Here is a 17,614-nt window from a genome sequence, read left to right as displayed (position 1 = left end):
CGAGCTTTTATTCTACATAAATAGAAGCGCCCACATCAGTGGTCACTTCAAGATACATTAAGATTCTGAGATTAAAAGAAAGTACAGGGAAAAAAACTAGGGAACCAAGTTTTATTTGTCTATTGCAGTAATCAAAGTGGTCAGATGGTTGTTACACCTAACTGAATAAAAAGTGTGAAATACGTAGTTCAAAGCTTGAGATGTATTTTAAACCACAGGAGTGTGTTGAAGTTTTTGAGATTTGGCTGCCATGTTTAGAACACACTGATGTGAGAAAGGGAACCTTTCTCCAGGGTGGACAGGAAGGAGCCGGGATGCAGTGGTTCTGAAGCTAGGCAGGGAAGGAGGAAAAGGTCACCCTAGGGATCCTAGGTAGGATCAGGGGGCAAACGTGAAACCACACCAGATTCAGGTCTACCTTTAGTAGAATGATCTGGACTTTAAAAGTTTCCCCAGAGTCTAATGAAATAAGGCAATGCCACAGGCTTTTAAGTTTGTCACCGTTTGATAAACTGGAATGTTTACTGAGCATATAAGAACATGGGACTACCCAGGCATTTGTTACATTTAATAGTTTGACCCACATACGGACAAAATTGGCTTCTACCTTCCTAACAGGATCTTCAATTCCTGCTTCTAACAAAAATCTTTTGTAGCCTCCAGAGTCATTTAGGCTCATTTTCTAAGGCAAAATTGCTGCCATGCTGTATAAGAGGGTGAACAGAAATTGCTTTTAGTAGCTGACTTGACTACAAAACCCACAATCTTCACTCAAAATAAAGCCATGTGTTTGGATAGCTTGGCAGTCTCAAGATGAGATTTCTAAACTGTTTTTGTTGTTTTTGAACACACTAAGTATCCTGGAGAAATTCTGATCCCAATTCTGGGATATCATATCCAGAGTTGTGTCATTACTTTTGCTTCCTTTTCAAAACATTTCAGAATGACCTACAGAGTTCAGGCTGCTCTTGCCACACATGTTACAGAGAGGATGGCATTTATTCCTTACTGGTTTTCTGTTTGGTAACTAACATTTGGAATATTTCTGAACTTACAGGTTAGTAATCCCTAATGAAAAGATGGGTACTATCAGGGTGGAACAACAGCTTTGGGCCCACTAATTAAATGTTCTTTAATTTTACTCAGATCATCAATCACTAAAGGGACAAAGGGAAGTAACCTTTACTGAGGGGCTACCATATTACTTCTCCAGGGTGCAAGATGCAAAGTAAAAACCTGTCTTAATAGGAATGAGCAACCCCAGAATTTTACTCCAGTTTTTGGAGGACCCTCTAGTTACAACATACACGATTACTTAAACTTCAAATAAAAGACAACACAGGTCCTCATAAAAGAATGAAAGACCCCATTCACTGGGAAGTTGTGAACAAGACTTTTCTTTGACCAAAGATATCTATGAAGCAGAAATAAAACTTGAGAATGAATTTGGATTGTCTATTACACTACAACATGCTAACCAAACTACTTCATCTGCCTGTCACAGGAAATAGAAAGGATATCGGGCATGTTGGAAAAGCAGAGAAGCATTTGATTTATGTGACCCACAAGAGAAGACTGCTACAGTTTCCCTAAACAAATTCATTCCAAATCATCATACATAATATAGGCAAGTGCTGATTTGCATATCTATGCCATGCTAACTCAGCATTTGGTATTATTTTGCCTAGGAGCAACACTGAGTTCATATCTTTCAAAAAAAAAAAAAAAAACCACACAAATGGCTATTCTCATTGGGGGAGTAGGTAGAAAATGACCCCAGAAATAGGGAAATGGAAGTAGGAAAAGAAAGGAAGAGGAAACTATGTTATTAATGTGTCCAAGGCCCAAATCAAGAGAAATCTTTCTATGCATTCCTCTTTGGAGCCAATCTGTTCTTCAACGCTAGATGGCACCATTAACTAATCTCACCTCTGCAAGAGAACCATTTGCTTGCCAGTTCAGCATAGAATTGAGAACTTTCCCCGAAGGTGCTTCCCGCCATTTCTGTTTTTGGCTGCAACCATGCAGGCAAAATTTTGAAGAAGTTTGGAGAGCATACAGGTACAAAAGGATTGGGTCGAGTTGCCACACCTCCACCCTTGCTGTATTCTACACAACTACTCGGCAATGAATAGACAAGTTTTTCTCTGCCCTTCAGATAGCTCGTGCTTTGATTTTCCTCACTACTGATACTCCTGATTTCTTTCAGAACCATACTCAGCAGTGTGCTGGTAAATGTGTAATAACCAGTTCTCTGAAAAAAAGAAAGAGGGGTGTTGATTTGTGGCCTTTGCCAACTTCCCTGGTGTAAATACTCCCACCATGGCTGATTTCAAGATACCAACATGAATTAGGAAAAGATGCACTTTAGCACAGCATTACACAGTATTACTTAAAAATGGATACAACAGCTAAAAATAACCTCAAGAACACACATGATAGTAAAATGTAGTAAAAGCATTGATATGATGCCTTTTGAGTATTTATTACTCTTTACAGATATCGTCTATTGCATTGTAAATTTATACAATTTGCCTCCTGCATTAAAATCTCTGGGAATCTTTGTTTTTAAGACTCCTTCCATGTGGTTTCTGCACATATGGAATTAGATACCCAAGGCATGTAAACAACCTAAATGTCCATCAACTGATGACTGGATAAAGAAGTTGAAGTTAAAATGGAATACTACTCAGCCATAAAAAGAATAAAACAATGCTATTTGCTGCAACATGGCTTGACCTGGATATTGTCATTCTAAGTGAAGTAAGCCAGAAAGAGAAAGAAAAATACCATATGAGATCACATATATGTGGAATCTTAAAAAAAAAAAAAAAAGACATAAATGAACTTACTTACAAAACAGAAACAGACTCACAGACATAGAAAACAAACTTATGGTTACCAGTGGGGGTGGGAAGGGATAAATTGGGAGTTCGAGATTTTCAGATACCAACTAATATATATAAAATAAACAACAAGTTTCTATTCTATAGCACAGGGAACTATATTCAATATCTTGTAGTAACTTATAATGAAAAAGAATGTGAAAAGGAATATATGTATGTCTATGTATGACTGAAACATTATGCTGTACACCAGAAATTGACACAACATTGTACACTGACTATACTTCAAAAAATAAAAAAAGAAGTTTGAAGACCTTTACTTCAATGTAGATAAATCTACCAAATGTTTGCCTTATGGTTAGCCCTGTGTGGATCATAGTTAAGAAGTCCTTTCCCAGCTCAAGATCTCTCCTCATACATATGTGACTGTTACACTCCACAAAGTGTCTTCCTTCTCTGCAGCTTAGCACCAGCACTGACCTCTATCTCTATGCTACAGCTAGTGTCTGATCAATACTAACATAATTTCACCAATCTTTTAACCAAAATAACCAACTAAGATATTTAGTTCATCCATTATCGCCTCTTCCTCACTTTCAACCCCGGCTTTATCCCCACCTCCTACCCTTCAACAGATAGCCTTCGGTACTGTATCGTATACTTGAATGTCACTAAGAGAGTAGATCTTAAATGTTCTCACCACAGCACAGACTTAAATGGTCTCAACAACAATAACAAAATGTAACTATGTGAGGTAATGGATGTGTTAACTAACCTTACTGTGGTAATCATTTTGCAGTACACACACACACACACACAGTCATCAAGTTACCACACTGTACACCTTAAACTAACACATTGTATGTCAATTATATCTCAATAAAGCTGGAAAAAATACTTATCCAGGGGCTTCCTGTACCCCATGGCAGACAGCCGATGCCTCAGGGATGTGTGCTCCTGTTCAAAGTAGGGACAGGATAAGAGCCAAAGGTTAGTGCGTGAGCCACTTCTCCCCCACCGCATACACTCCATATACCCCATATTTTAACCAATGTGAACAAATCACAAGAGGTAGCAAACAACAATGACTCTAAAAACTGAAAGTTCAAGGATGAAATGAATTCCCTTCTGGAAGAAAAGAACACTTCTATGCCCATGGTCCCCCAGGGGATTCTTATGAGGAAGGCTCTATTGGGGTAGGAGATGTGTCCCTTGAACCAAACCCAGTGGGAGTCCTGGGGCAGCAAAAGCCATCCTTCTGGCTTATTCACTGCTGCAATGGCACCAACTACCCTACCACTCACCCTGTAATTATACAGGAAATGGACCCAAAATTGTCCCTGAGAGATTGGACATGACTCTTGCCAACTGGGTTTGGCTGGAAGCCCAGGTAAGCACTAATGACATTTGCCTCCTGCATTAAAGGCAGAGGGCCACAGTCGCAGGCTGGGCCAGACCCAAGGCCTCTGAGACCCTCAGTGCCACCTGGGAAGCGATGTCAGGCCACAGGCTGGAGGCAAGGACTCAAATTACTATGCCACCCCCACCCCCACCCCCCAGTATTTTCTTTCCCCAAGAAAAGGAAGAAGAGTGATACTGGTACCTTTCTGCCTGTACTCCTTAGTGTGACTTCTTGATCTTCAGATAGACTCCATGCCACAGCTCTTTCATTTATTAAAAATCATGACCACGTTCAGGACCCTGGACATGGAAGAAATGCTAATCCAAGGACATTTAATCTGACCTGGGATAGTGTATTAGTTATCTATTGCTGCATAACAAATTACCATAAACTTTAGCAGCTTAAAACAGTACAATTATCTCACAGTTTCTGTGGGTCAGGAACCCAGGCACAGTCTAGCTGGGTTCTCTGCTCAGTGATGCTCACAGGTGGCAGTCAAGGTGTCAGCAGGGCTCCTGCCGTCTCAAAGTTCCAAGAGGATATGGTTGTTGGCAGGATTCAGTTCCTCATGGGATGTTAGATGGAGGGCCTCAGCTCCTCACTGGCTCTTGACATGAAGAGGCCCTCAGTCCCTTGCCATATGGGCCTCCCCACCACGGCAGCTTGCTTCATCCAAGTACACAAGCCGAGAAGGCGATGGAGAATCAGCTAGCAAGAAGTAGATCATAACCCTTTGTAAGTTAATCACAGAAGAGCCAGCCCATCAACTTTGCCACATTCTGTTGGTTAGAAGTAAGTCACTAGAGCAGCCCCACTCAGGAGGAGGGGATTACACCAGGAGGTGTGCATCCCAGGAAGGGGGCGTAGGGGCCACCTGAGAAGACCTGCCTCCTACAGATATAAACAAGAATTCCCCAGGGTAACCCACAAGCGGGTTTTTCATTTTTAATTTCAGTACCTAATGAAAGTCTTAGAACAAAGATACTGTTAATAGAAAATGTAGAAGTAAACATCCCTCTCATTTGTAAGCAGAACTACCTATTGCTGCCAGTGGCTCTGGAGATAACAAAACAAAGCAAAACAAAACAAACTCTTAGTGTTAGGAACCAAGCCAGTGCTCTTAAGAGGTGAGGTGCAAAATCATGACTGATTAGCAAAAATCAGTTCTGACACATGTATGTTTTCTCCCTGCCAAGACCCCACTACAATGAGTGAGTGAATGGCAAACACTTCTCATTTTGCCCTCACCATTTGACCCAATTTGAGAAGTAGCATCTGAGAGGTGGACAAAGGAATTCGACACATTTCTAGAAGAAGGAAAGCAGGAACAATGGCCAGGCAGCAGGAGCCCCAGCCTCAAATTCACGTGGAAGGGGCTTAGCCAACGAGGGTGTGTTCTGAGCGGGGAAAGGAGTTAGTGCCATGGGGGTAAACACAGCAGATTAGCTGAAACTCAATATAATGAAACATCCAAGCCCCAAGTGGGACCTCTATGCACAGCTGCAAGCCGCCCGCAGGTAGACCTATCAAAGGAAAGGAAGTTAACTGATAGCAGATTAAGCATCTCTTCTCCCTCTCCAGCCTGCCAAAGTCAAGAAAGCTTTATGAAAGTCTTAATCCACAAGGGCAAAAGAGCAGAAGAGGATTCAGGGATGGACAAGGTTGTTAAACAAAGTATTCAGAGGTGGGAAGCAGGTGGAAGAGTGTAACTAACCAAGCAGAGGGAGGAGTTAGACAGGAAATGAGCGAGTCCTCAGAGACTCAGTACTTGGGGGCAGCAGGAAGGCAGGAGGAGAGGTGAAAACTGGGTAAAGCTTCCACACAGAAGAGTGGGATACCCAGGTCCCCAGTCAAGCCCCATATATCTTGGCTACCTCCCCTCTGCCAGCTGCAGGAGACCAGGGGTCAAGTGAAGCCCCAGGCTCAGGGACTGGAGTCAGAGCAGAGGACTGAGGGTAGAGAAAAGGTCAAGTCAGTGGCCAGGACTCTGAGAGCCCCGCTCCCTCCTGCTCCTTGTTACCAGGAAGCCTACAGGCAGGTTACTGGTTCAGGTAAAGTCTTCCCCTCAGGCAGGGAACAGAGGGGTCACCTCTGGAGAAACTGGTCACCCGAGAGAAAAGGCCTCTAAACAGGGCCATTGAAGGCCCCCATGAATAGGCCCACTTGCCAACTAATCCCCTTACAGCAAAGATCAGCAGGCAAGAGACCACTCATGAGTGTCCTTCTCTGAAATCTGGAGCCAAAAAAAATTTGAGTAAGGAATTGTTCTTTAGCTCCTTCTCCGACTGCGCTCACTCTTTCCTGTCTAATGGTTTTGCAGCTGCCATGTCGTGTCCTGCTGGGCTTCCGTCCAAGAGCCTGGGCTTTGAGTGCAGTCTGGGGCTCTGGCCTGGGGTGACCTGGGAATGTCATAGATTCAGGTCAGAACCAGTGAGATGGTTTGGCTTGATGAGTTTCTGCCTCCTTGGGTCTCCCATCTTTCTCAGAGCCATAGCTGGGTACACAATGGTGCCCACCCCCCCATCTATCGTGGAGGATAATGAGACCCCTTGCTCCAGAGCAGCGGAACTCTGCCACCACTGCCAGGCTCTAGGTGCAGCAGGCCCACAGCTTCAGTCTTGCTCAGCGCTTTGCATCTTTGTTTTATTTCTAACACATGAACTTATTCATTTTTGAACCAGTCTTTTTCCACCCCCTTCTCTCTTTTTATATTTTATCTTCTCTTTTCATATTATGTGTTTGGAGCAGAGAAGCTGATCAAGTCATGAGTTCATGGTGCCACCTTGACAGAGCCCCATATTTTGGTTTCTAGGAGTATTTTACACCAAAAATAACCAGTGCTCCTAGTGAAGTAGTTGATTTTAGGCAAGAGAACTAGAGTTGGGACTGGAATATCATGCAGACATTCAAAGACATCCAGAGGGGTGACAAGAGAGTCGAACTGAAGGGGTCAAAATTGTGATAAGCATTAAAAAGAGAACAGTAATTACTGTCACTAGGACCAGCTGAGTTGGAGTTAGGCCCTGAGTCCATGATGATGCTCAAAAGGTAGAAATAAGAGAACGTGTGCCAAAGAAAAGTCACATGCTCCAATCTGAGTCAGCTGATTGGGGCTTGACTTGTGCAGCATGGACCACAGGAAACTGAGCTTGTGGCTGTGGAACTTGAACCAGCCTCAGGATCAGAGGAACCTGGAGAAAGGCATATTTAAAATTATATTCTTGGGGAAGACTGTAGGGAAGTGAGCTGGGGATAATAACTTAGGGCACTGACTCCATTTTCTTCCCCAAGATGAGGCTAGAACCTTATTGCTGCTTAGTTTGGCTCAAAAACAAGAAGAACCTGCTATTTGTAAGCAATCCTCTGAATGGAAGATCTTTAGTGTAAGTTTTTAGAGAAAGGTGATGTGAGTCCCAAGATAAGACGGGCAGTTGGGTAGCAAGAACTGAGCTTTCCAGATTCAGTGAGGTCCCAACTGACACTAAGTCCTGTGGGCACTTGGAAGCCCCACTGGGGGACCTTGGGTGACAAAGGAAGTCTTATCTGCTCTTCACTCCCAAAATAATTTTATAGCTTTGGTTAATTTTATCAGGAACTAATTAAAGCCCACAGGGTGGGGAGTCTTCCTGCCTATCTAATTTAACTTGCAACACTTCAGAGTAAGAAAAAAATGAGGATATAATAAAAGCAAAGATCAGGAATTAAAACCCCTAGGGTGACAGAGCTGTATGAGGAAGAAATAGTTGTACTACGTTATACTATCTACTTCTGGAGTAAACAGCAATTATATAATCACAGTAATGTAAACAATTTTGTTGCTTTTCAGTCTTCTGAATAAACTTTCGGAAAAAGTAGACTTCACTATAGAACATACTTGGTTAAAACAACAACAACACTTTGATCACGTAAAAGTCAAAGGGCAGATGCCCAGAGTTACGAGATGGAAAACTGACAGAAGAATTGGAAGGACAGACAGGGAGCTCATAGATTCACAGAGTGGGGTGGCAAGGGGTCCTGTCCATTGCCAAGGCTGGTGAAACAAGAACCTTTTTGAAGGGTAACTGAGTGGAATCTGTTGGGATTTTTAAAGTCTATCTGGAAGGATCCAAAAGTGGCCAGCAACAATGGTTGCCTCTAGAAGGTGATCAGAAGGGCTAAGGAACAAAAGAGGGGGGTTTCCTTTTGGACCCTTCCTATCTGGAATTTTAAACCTTTATGAAAATTTTTTTTGCCTAAAAATAAAGGTGGATAATCAACAATCCAACTCCAGGACTGCCGCCTCCTGGAAGAGCAGCATTGGTGCACAAGACCTGGCTGAGAGCAGTCACAGCAAACTGGGGGACACAAATGCAGTGCCCATTAGGACAAAGGCAGGTGTGTTACAGAACGACCACGACCGGGAATACCACACAGTAAAGAATTCATTGGACCTATGTTGACAAACATGGAGAAGTGTCCCTAGTATCTCATTTAATAAGATGAGTTGTCCAACATGTGTTAAGGCCTCATTTCAGGTATATGTTTAAATTATACGTATATATGATTTTTACCCACAACAGTCTGGAAGGACAGCAAATGGAACGGGAGTTACTTCTGGGGATAAGACAGTAGAGAACAATTTCCACTTGTGATGTCTTCTTCGAATTTTTGATGAGACGTCTGTATAGTGTACAGATAATTTCCTCAAAGTATAGCATTGCCCTGTCAAGGGAAAAAAGGCTTTGGAGCTGGGGGGTGGTGAATTCAGCCGATGAACTCTGGGGTGGAGGTGCTCTGCACATCTCTGCCTCCCTCGGAAAGCAGCCCAATGAGAGCAAAGCTTGATCCAGGACAAACTCATTTCAAGTCTGATGCATCAAGACCACACTGATGGGTCCTATCTGAACCTTTAAATGTTCAAAAAAGTGGGCGGCAAGCCCTTGTCTGACCGTGAGTTCAAGATTGGGGAGTGCCTCTAACATCAGGAACTCAAGGAACCCCAGGAAATGTTTCTCAAATGAGTATCTGCCCAGAACACTATTCCCAGGACCTCGTTCCTGAAGCCTGTCCAACCTGCAGCCTCAGCTGTTAGTGCTCTGGCCCCACGGCAACTGCTCAAAGAAATCCAGGCCACAAGGGTGCTGTGAGGCCAGTGACCAAGAACTGAGGCCCGTGATCCCTGGACAAGGACTCAGCCGCCCATCAGAAAGGTGGCTGTCTTGGTTAATGACACACACACCTCCTCAAACCAGCAAGTTCATGGAATTTCCACCCCATCCAGACCTGGAGGGTCTGTGGCACCCAGAGGACAATGATTTGGGACACATCCACGCCAACACCACCCACAGCTGCTGATTGTTTATTGCACAAGAAACTGGCAATACCGAGGCAAGGGGGTGGGTGTTACAAAACGATCCGGTGACCAACTCAGAGCTACCAAAGGGCATTCCGTACAGACACCTCAGTTACATACACGTATGTACACACGCACACCCACATGAACACACCCTGCATACCCACGAGCCTGAGGCTTCCAAACCTCACATGGCAGCTTGCACCCCAACCCCCAACATGGTGAGATGCTGCAGGGAAGCACAGCAAACGATTTGAGGGAAGAAAGGTTGAGCTGCGGTGAGCTGAGTCACTCAAATCAGCACACGCACCATGGGCCGGGGTAAGGATGAGGACCTGGGAACATGAGACTGTCCTCAGAAGGCCCCATGACCGGTCTGAGGGCCTGCCTGGGGACCCAGGAAGCTCCAGCTAGTCTGCAGCTGGTGCTTGGAGCTAGAACCCTGAAGGCCTTAACTGGGGAGTCTGCGACAATCACCACCGCAGCATCCCAGAGGAGCACGGTCACCTGAAGATCTCCACATGTGGCAGAATGCCCACGGAAGGGGCTGGCGCGAGCACGAGAAATCAAGTCAGACGGTATGCAGCAGCTCAGGGCCCTCCTGCTGGTTTCCAAGCACGTCACTTCTTATGTGAAGGGAAAGCTTCACTTCTAGGCAGAGTGCACACACTCCACAGGTGGCTGGGATCCACTGCATCCTCAACCCAGACGAATGGCCCCACCTGGAGGTCCGGGGGCCTGGCAGGTCAGCCGCATGTGCCCCATCACTACATCGAGCAAAGGGAGTTCTTCTCTATAGAGGTGGCGAGGCTGGGGTGGCGCTCGGGACAACAACCCTCTTCCCACTCTGTCCAGACCTCGGGGACGAGGCTGCCGTGAAGCTGGGCCACCAGGGCAAGCCTGCCTGAGCTCACAGAACTGCTAAGCGGGTTCCTAAGAGGAGCAGCTGTTTGGGAAGTTCTTGGACCAGCAGTGCTGGGTCCCTCAAGGTCCCAGCCACACCTGGTGCACCAGCTCCTTGACAGAAAGTGACAGCAGCATACCAACAACAAAACACAAAGCAACCCTACACACCAAACGCTTCAAGTTCATGTAAAAGGGAAAGAAAGTCTGAGGGAGTTTGCTGTTTCCATCCCACTGACACCCAAGCAGCTGGTATGACCCTTTCTCTGCTGGAGAGAACAAACTGGCCAGCACTGAGTGGAGGGAGGGGCCTTGCTGCTCAGCCTCCAGTGGAGAGCCAACTAGGGAGGGATGCGAGGCGGCCCTGATCCAGAGCTCCTCTCCCTCAGACCTTCATCTGTACAGCTCACCGGAAAAGTTCTATATAAAACAGAACCTCTTTTACTGGCAAAGACCCTGGGCTTTCTCAGCCCAGAATGGCTACCCCGAATGGCTGGTCTCCTTATCTAACCAGCCTGTGAGGCCCAGGGCTTCTGACACGGCCCCTCCCTTGCACACTCACACACGCCTAGGGTTGGTCTCAGGGGAGAAAGGTGAGCTCTGCAAAGAGGGTCAGCCCTCCAGACTTTGCAATGGGTGATGGGGCCAAAGGTGACGTGGGGACTTTATTCCAGACTGCTACCAGTGGGTAGGAGGGAGGAGCAGGCAGGGCCTCTTGAGGTCAGGCTCTGCTGCCACCAGTCTGATGAGTGTGGTCCCATGCAGGGCCACCATCTGCAGGGGCCTCCCGGGGGCTGCAGGGCCAGCGGCCTCTTGGGCAGGGAGGACTCATGACTACATGTGCGCTGGGGGACATGGGAGGGGACAGCCTCGGTTACTCCTGTCCAAAGCCCTCAGTCTCCTCGATGGCATACAGCAGCTTCTCTTTCAGCTGTTCGTAGCTCTTGTACGGTGGGAGATCCAGCCGATTGAAACTGTTGGGAAAGAAGAGCGGAGCAGTCAGCACAGGGAGGTCAGAGCTCTGACAGCCTGGCCCCAGCCTGGCCACAGCGGGTCAGAAGAGTTCCCGCGACTGTGGCTTGACCACAGTACCAGCCAGCCAGACACCAGAAAAGGGTCTTTGAGAGCCCTGCTGTGTCCCTGGACCATGATGGGGTTAGGGGAGGAGGCAGGGCTGCAGGGGAAATGGAAAACTGCAAGGGGGCACTTGGATAGCGGTTCTTTGCCTATTGGAATAGGAGTGTTTCGATATTTAAAACCTGGTATGGCTGTCAGGGCACATAACTGCTGTCACAACTCCCAAAAGATCAGAGGCCCAGACACCCCTAGCCCCTCCTCTCCAAATCCGACACCTGGGAGCCCCAAAGAGTTGCCAAAGTCAAAGCCCTGAAGCTACTCTGCCCATGGGCTGTCCTCAGGGGCTCTTGGGATCTCAGGTTCCAGTTACCTCCCACTGAAACCAGCACACTCACCAGGTGTGGCTTCTGGGCAGCCAGGTTTCCTTGCCAACCTTGTCAATGCAAAACTTCTGTGGTCCATTGCTACCTATATCCAAAGAAAAATTGACTGTATGTAACAGGACAGTCTCTTCCTAAGGCAGGACCCTCCGACTCCTCCGACTCCTCCGGCTCTGCCCCACCCCCATTCACTTGCTTCCAGGAAGACACTAGGTCCTGCCCCTACTTTGAGCTGTCCTCACTCCACCCAAGGGCGCCAGCAGAGTAAAGGAAAACATACCGATGAGTTCAGCAAATCCCCCAACAGGCAGGCGGCAGGTCCCAGTAACAAACTGCAGCAGCCGGATCCTCTTCTCATTGTCCATCTCCTTCACCACCTGCAAGTCCAGAGCCCAGGCAGCGTCAGGGACCCCCTCAGCCCAGCACTTCACCTGACCTGTAACTCTCCAGTGAGTCAGGGCCCCTCTTTGGGGCTGAGAACACAAAGCCTGGGTTGGATGGGGGATGACAGCTGCCACCTGGGAAACACCAAAGCCACTCTAAGACGCTGGGTTTTCAAACCATTCCCACCAATCTATGACATTTCTTGGACTCGAGGATACCTCGGGGCCAAATACTCTCCTTCCTATTCAAGTTCTGCTTTCAAAAACGTACTGAGGATGGAAGTGACTGCTTAATGGATATGAGCTTTCCTTTTAAAGGAGATGAAATGTTCTAGAATTAGATAGTGGTGATGGTTGCACAAAACTGTGAAAAGCCGTTGTAAAAGCCACTGAACTGTCTACCGTAAAATGCTAAACATGGTAAATTTTATGGTATGTGAATTTCACCTCCACAAAAAAACCTTCTTTCCGTATGCTATACTTCATAACGACCACAATGCCAAGACCCCCACGTACAAAAGCACCTATTCATCACAGCCAGGACAGCGAGCTCGTTCAGCCTCTCTGGAGCTTTCCTGTCCCACCTGGCTGCAAAGAGGCCACATGACCTACAAGAGCTTTCCTTCCTGCCTGCAGGCTGCCCCTCTGCACACCAGCGTTTGGAGCTGGCCCACGGCTGACCACTGACAGCTCCTGTCAAATGCAGTGGACACAATCCAGCTGCAACAGCTCCTTTCGTCCCAAGGTCGGGTTTCTCATCTCCTTTTGCAAACTGGGGGAGGCGAGGAGCGTGTCAAACATGAGGGAGAAGATAACACAACAAGCATCCTCGAGGTGGGGGTCGAATCAGGTCTCGCGTCCTGCTAAAACGTCCCTGCCAAGACCCTTGCCCTGACTACGGGGACCAGTGCCTGGGCCCACCTGCCAGAACCACTGGATCTGCTTGCTGTTCTTGGTGTAGTGCCGGTAGATGGTGTTCTTTTGCCAGTCGCTCATGTCTATCTCCTGCATGCCGCACAGCATCAGCTGAGGGGCGGGGGGGAGAAAGAGTGTCAGTGACCCAGCGCCAGCTCCTCTCCCACCAGCCCACAGCTTCATCCGCTCCCTGGCAGATGAGACCATCCCACACATCTTCAACTATTTCTGCTAGCAGTTTTAAAAGTATGGATAACACGTCTTGCACGTGGACCCTCTGAAAGTAAGGGTAGTGTGAGACCCAAATCAAAATTATCCGCCAGCTGCCACAGTCCTGGTGGAGTCTGGGGTTCTGCTGGTGAGCTGCTGTGGGGACACAGTGAGGCTGTCAAAGAGCAGGGTTGCCCCAGAGGCAGGGGTTGAGGGTCCCAACAACCTTGGCTCTCACCTCCAGCTCTTTCTCATCAAAATAGCGCAACCACTCCAGGGGGGCCACCTCGTTGAAGCCGTCCAGGAAAGCTTTGGTCTGCTCCTCCACACCCCGAGTGAAACGCCAGTCAGTTAGCAGCCTAAAACCAAAGACCAGCCATCAGTGGAGCCAGAGCTCACTGCTCAGGAGCAGCTCAGGGCTTCCCAGGAGGTCACTGTCTCAGCTGAGAGTTGACTTCAGGCAGGCGGGGAGACCCTTTAAAACCTCACAGTAACATGGAGACACTTAAATCTTGGAAATCTCCCCCACCTCCTCCCACTGCCGCTGACTGAACCTCAGATCACGGAGGTGAAAAGACGGGACCAAGGGACCTGAGTGCTTGGGCACACTCGTGCACAAACACACGTGAGATAGTGGATCGAAGCAGGCAGGACCCTGACACCCTCTCAGTTAGGAGAAAGAAGAGGGAGACATCTAAGTTTTAAACCTCTTCAAAGAAATTTATCCCTACCGTCCTGAAGTCTATCACCTGGAAAGAAAGAGCAACCCAGAGCTGGAACAGAGGGCCTCGGGCTCTAGCTCCCCTGGCCCTGGTCAGCATTGTGACTGGCCATGGCAGCCACCTCAAGTCAATGCAGACTGGGACGTTCTCCCCATCCCTGGTGACCCACGGGCCAGGCATGGGGGCCTGGCTGAAGGAGGCCCCAGAGGCCCAGCGGGAAACACTAGCCATGTCTCTGCCCCCCCCCCACCCCCCGTGCCCGGGCCCGCCAGCTCCCTGGGCCTCGGGACTCACATAATGTACTCTTCTTTGTTCTCTTCTGTCACTCGGATGCTCTCACCACCTTCCTTCAGCTCGTGGGTCGTCACCTTGCCCAGGATCTCCATGTCCTGGATGAAGTACAGCTCTAGGCCACACTCTTCCAGGTTGTTCTCTCTGGGGGCAAGAGAGACCAAAAGGGAAGGTATCTGTCTTTGAGGGATCTTCCCCTGATCCTGCTCTGTCACTCACTTAAGTGCCCATAGGACACAGGGACTCACAGGTGGCCTAGAACCCAGCATGCTGGCACGGGACATCTCCCCGATGCGAGGAGAGAGTTCCAGAGCTGTCCTGCCTGGGGGACCTAGACCTTGTGCAGCTTCACCTGCACTTCTACCAACCAGAGAGCCCTCCCCTTCCAGCCTGGGCCAGGGAAGGGACTTACTTGATCCAGACAATAGAGTTGTAGAATTCGGGGTCGATGGATTCCAGGTCTTTCAGGGTTGGTCTCTTGTTTAGCATCCGCTTGTAGAAAGGGAGGGTGAAGCCTGTATCAATGAACTTCCCATGGTACAGAGCCTGAGGAAGGAAGGCAGACATGGCAGAGAGGCTTGGTTTCCCTAGGATGCAAGTATCAAAGCCCAGCTACTGCTCCTTGCCCTCCTGGGCATCCAGCTACCGCGGGGGGCCGACGGGAGGGTCTGGGAAACAAGCAGCACTCTCGGTCCCAGCTGCAGACTCTCATCCCACCGGCAGACCTCATGGACAAGCAGAGCTGGCCTGCTCAGGAGCCCACCTCCAGCCCACTGCACGCAGGCTCCCGACTCTAGCAGAGGCCTGCCCCGCGCACACAGAGAAGACCCAGTCAGGGCAGCTCCAGGTGGCAGCCCTGACTCACTGACGCTCAGAGCTGGGCAGCAGAGGCAGCCAAAAATAATGCAGACGTCGCTGCTGGCGGGCCAGTGGTGAGTAATAGTCTAGAGTTTTACTGGTCTGTCCTGTCAGCTGCAGGGCCAGGCAGGTCTCTAGAACTGGGAAGAATGTGCCCACTTCCTGAGCCCAGCACCTTGGCCAAGAAATTCCAGACAAGGGGAAGGGACATATTTAGTCAGGCAGGGCTAAGCACTCACTTGGGAAGTCAGGGGAAGAAGCAAAGGAAAGTCATTAAACACCTCAAACTACCAAACACGGCAGCAGGTCTGTGGCTCCCACGGGCTCTCCCTCCTCAATCTTGGTTCTCTTCGCTCACGAGACATTCAACAGGACACACGGGACGTGACCCCCTTTCCATATTCACCCTCAAATATCCGATTCCCCTTGCCTACTTTGCCCTCCTCCTGACAGATGCCTCCTTCATCTTGCACCACCTGGCCTACTAGGGTTCTGTTCTAAGCTACTGCAGATTCCAAACCCCCTTCCAGAAGGACTGAGTCTCAGTCAGACACTCCCAAATGCTGCTACCCAGCTCGTGGCAACAGCCGGAGATGGGCAGCAGGCAGGGAGTGCCGGTCATCGCCCACCCTCAACGGGGAGGTGCGGAATGTTAAGTGCAGCCTTCGATCCGGGGACCCTGGGCTTTCACATGACAAGCCTGACACGAACGAACGCAAAACCTTCTCAACACCCTGGGGTGGCCACTGAGAGAGCTCTGAACTATCTCCAGAACTGTCGCTAGCTTCTTCAGTTTTAAGGAGGAGTTCTTGAAGGATGAGGGGGGTGCCAGTCTGCAGGGCTGCTTGCTGGTGTGTAGTCTTACCATGGCAATGAATCTGCCAATAAAGCGGAAGTAGGTGAGGTGGTCGGGGTTGATGGAGGAAGCGGGGTTGATCTGCAGGCAGTAATTGTTCTTCCCAGCGTATTCAAATAAACAATACATGGGGTTGAGCACCTCGTGGGACAGGAGGAAAAACCACTCTCTGTGAGAGAAGAGAGAGAAAAACAAGACTATTGGATCTCTCCCTGGGCACCCACACTGGAGATGCAACTGTCCTCTGCCATCCTATTGCACCTAGTCTGGAGACATGTGTCCTGGGGAGTCATCCCCACTGGGATCAGCACCTGGGCTGACCTCTATGAACAACTGGTCAGTCAGTGAACAGGGTGGGGTGAGACCCAGGGTGGACCAGAACAACTGCACTTGATGATGACGCTCAGGAAAATCTGGGTGCGTGCATGCATGTTGGCTCCAGGTGCTGCATTCCAGGACTTTCCATCTGATATCCAGAGCACCTGACGGCAAAGGGGTTCCTTGCATCCTGAGCCACCATGCACAGTTTTCTAAGCTGTGCACTGCACAAGGACACTATATTAAAATATCATAGATTTGTACTTTTATCACAACAATTTTCCTGCAAACAGCAATCAAGCTGCCTTTTTCTGATGAAATCGGTATATCGTGAACATTTTCCAACACAGAAGTATCTTGAAAAGGGGCATCTTTTTCTAAATCTTGCAGATGCGCTATATGAAGAGCAGGCACCCTGTTTCCACCCTACCTGAGTAGGCAACATAAAATGAATACACAGTAACATGACCCTAACTCCCGATGCACGAAAACTCTGTAACCTGTCCGGCATCTACACCTCACTCCCACCAGCTATAGTGCAGATATCTCTCTGCCCTTGCACTTTGCCATCCCCTCACCCCAGGCCCCACCACCACACCCTTTCCCATACTTCCACGCATTCATCTGAACCAACATCCATGCCTTAGCATCTCTGCGCCCTAGGTACAAGCCTCAAGCCAGAAGTCAGAGTCTTTTCCAGCTAGAGCTAAACCAGCAAGGGGACGTCCCAAGGGGGTCAGTCCCTGGCTGCTGGGCTGTTTGTGGCCGGGCAGACGAGGAGTCCTTCGATGCAGAGGGTGCCCCGGTATCCTGTCCGTGGTTCTACCCTGTGGTAGAACAGCATGACGTAACCTACCATAGGGTAAAACCACTGGCAGGACACAGAGAGACAGACACACACGGGGCAGGAGCCACACCACCAAGCAGAGCCTGGAGAGGAGGTTACCATGATCACCATGGGAAAAGATCCACGGGGGCCAAGACAGAGGGCAACATCACCAGCAAACAGAGGACCAGAAGCAAGTTAACCCAACACCAAGCGAGAAGATGTCCCCACACCACAAGAGGTCAGTAAGCTGAGCGGTCACCACAGGCAAAGATGTGCCTTCTCTCTGCTGGGG

At 48.6% G+C, this 17,614-nt stretch overlaps 1 protein-coding gene across 3 annotated transcripts in view; it reads right to left on the bottom strand.

The window, feature by feature from the left end:
• Positions 1-9,570: 9,570 nt before the first annotated feature.
• Positions 9,571-17,614, bottom strand: part of WWP2 (WW domain containing E3 ubiquitin protein ligase 2) — a 118,231-nt gene continuing 110,187 nt past the window's right edge. For all 3 annotated transcript variants that reach the window (XM_032486650.1, XM_006180567.3, XM_032486651.1), the window contains 8 exons: positions 16,185-16,344; positions 14,874-15,007; positions 14,465-14,605; positions 13,687-13,807; positions 13,245-13,349; positions 12,221-12,317; positions 11,956-12,028; positions 9,571-11,457 (listed from right to left, as the gene is read on the bottom strand). In XM_032486650.1, coding sequence (XP_032342541.1) covers positions 11,358-11,457; positions 11,956-12,028; positions 12,221-12,317; positions 13,245-13,349; positions 13,687-13,807; positions 14,465-14,605; positions 14,874-15,007; positions 16,185-16,344 — 931 coding nt within the window. In that variant the 3' untranslated portion in view covers positions 9,571-11,357. The remainder of the gene's footprint in view (positions 11,458-11,955; positions 12,029-12,220; positions 12,318-13,244; positions 13,350-13,686; positions 13,808-14,464; positions 14,606-14,873; positions 15,008-16,184; positions 16,345-17,614) is intronic.

This window comes from Camelus ferus, chromosome 9 (assembly GCF_009834535.1).
Source record: "Camelus ferus isolate YT-003-E chromosome 9, BCGSAC_Cfer_1.0, whole genome shotgun sequence".
NCBI classification, from domain to species: domain Eukaryota; kingdom Metazoa; phylum Chordata; class Mammalia; order Artiodactyla; family Camelidae; genus Camelus; species Camelus ferus.
The sequence above is the reverse complement of the archived record's forward strand: the minus strand, read 5'-3'. Positions and strand labels throughout refer to the sequence as shown.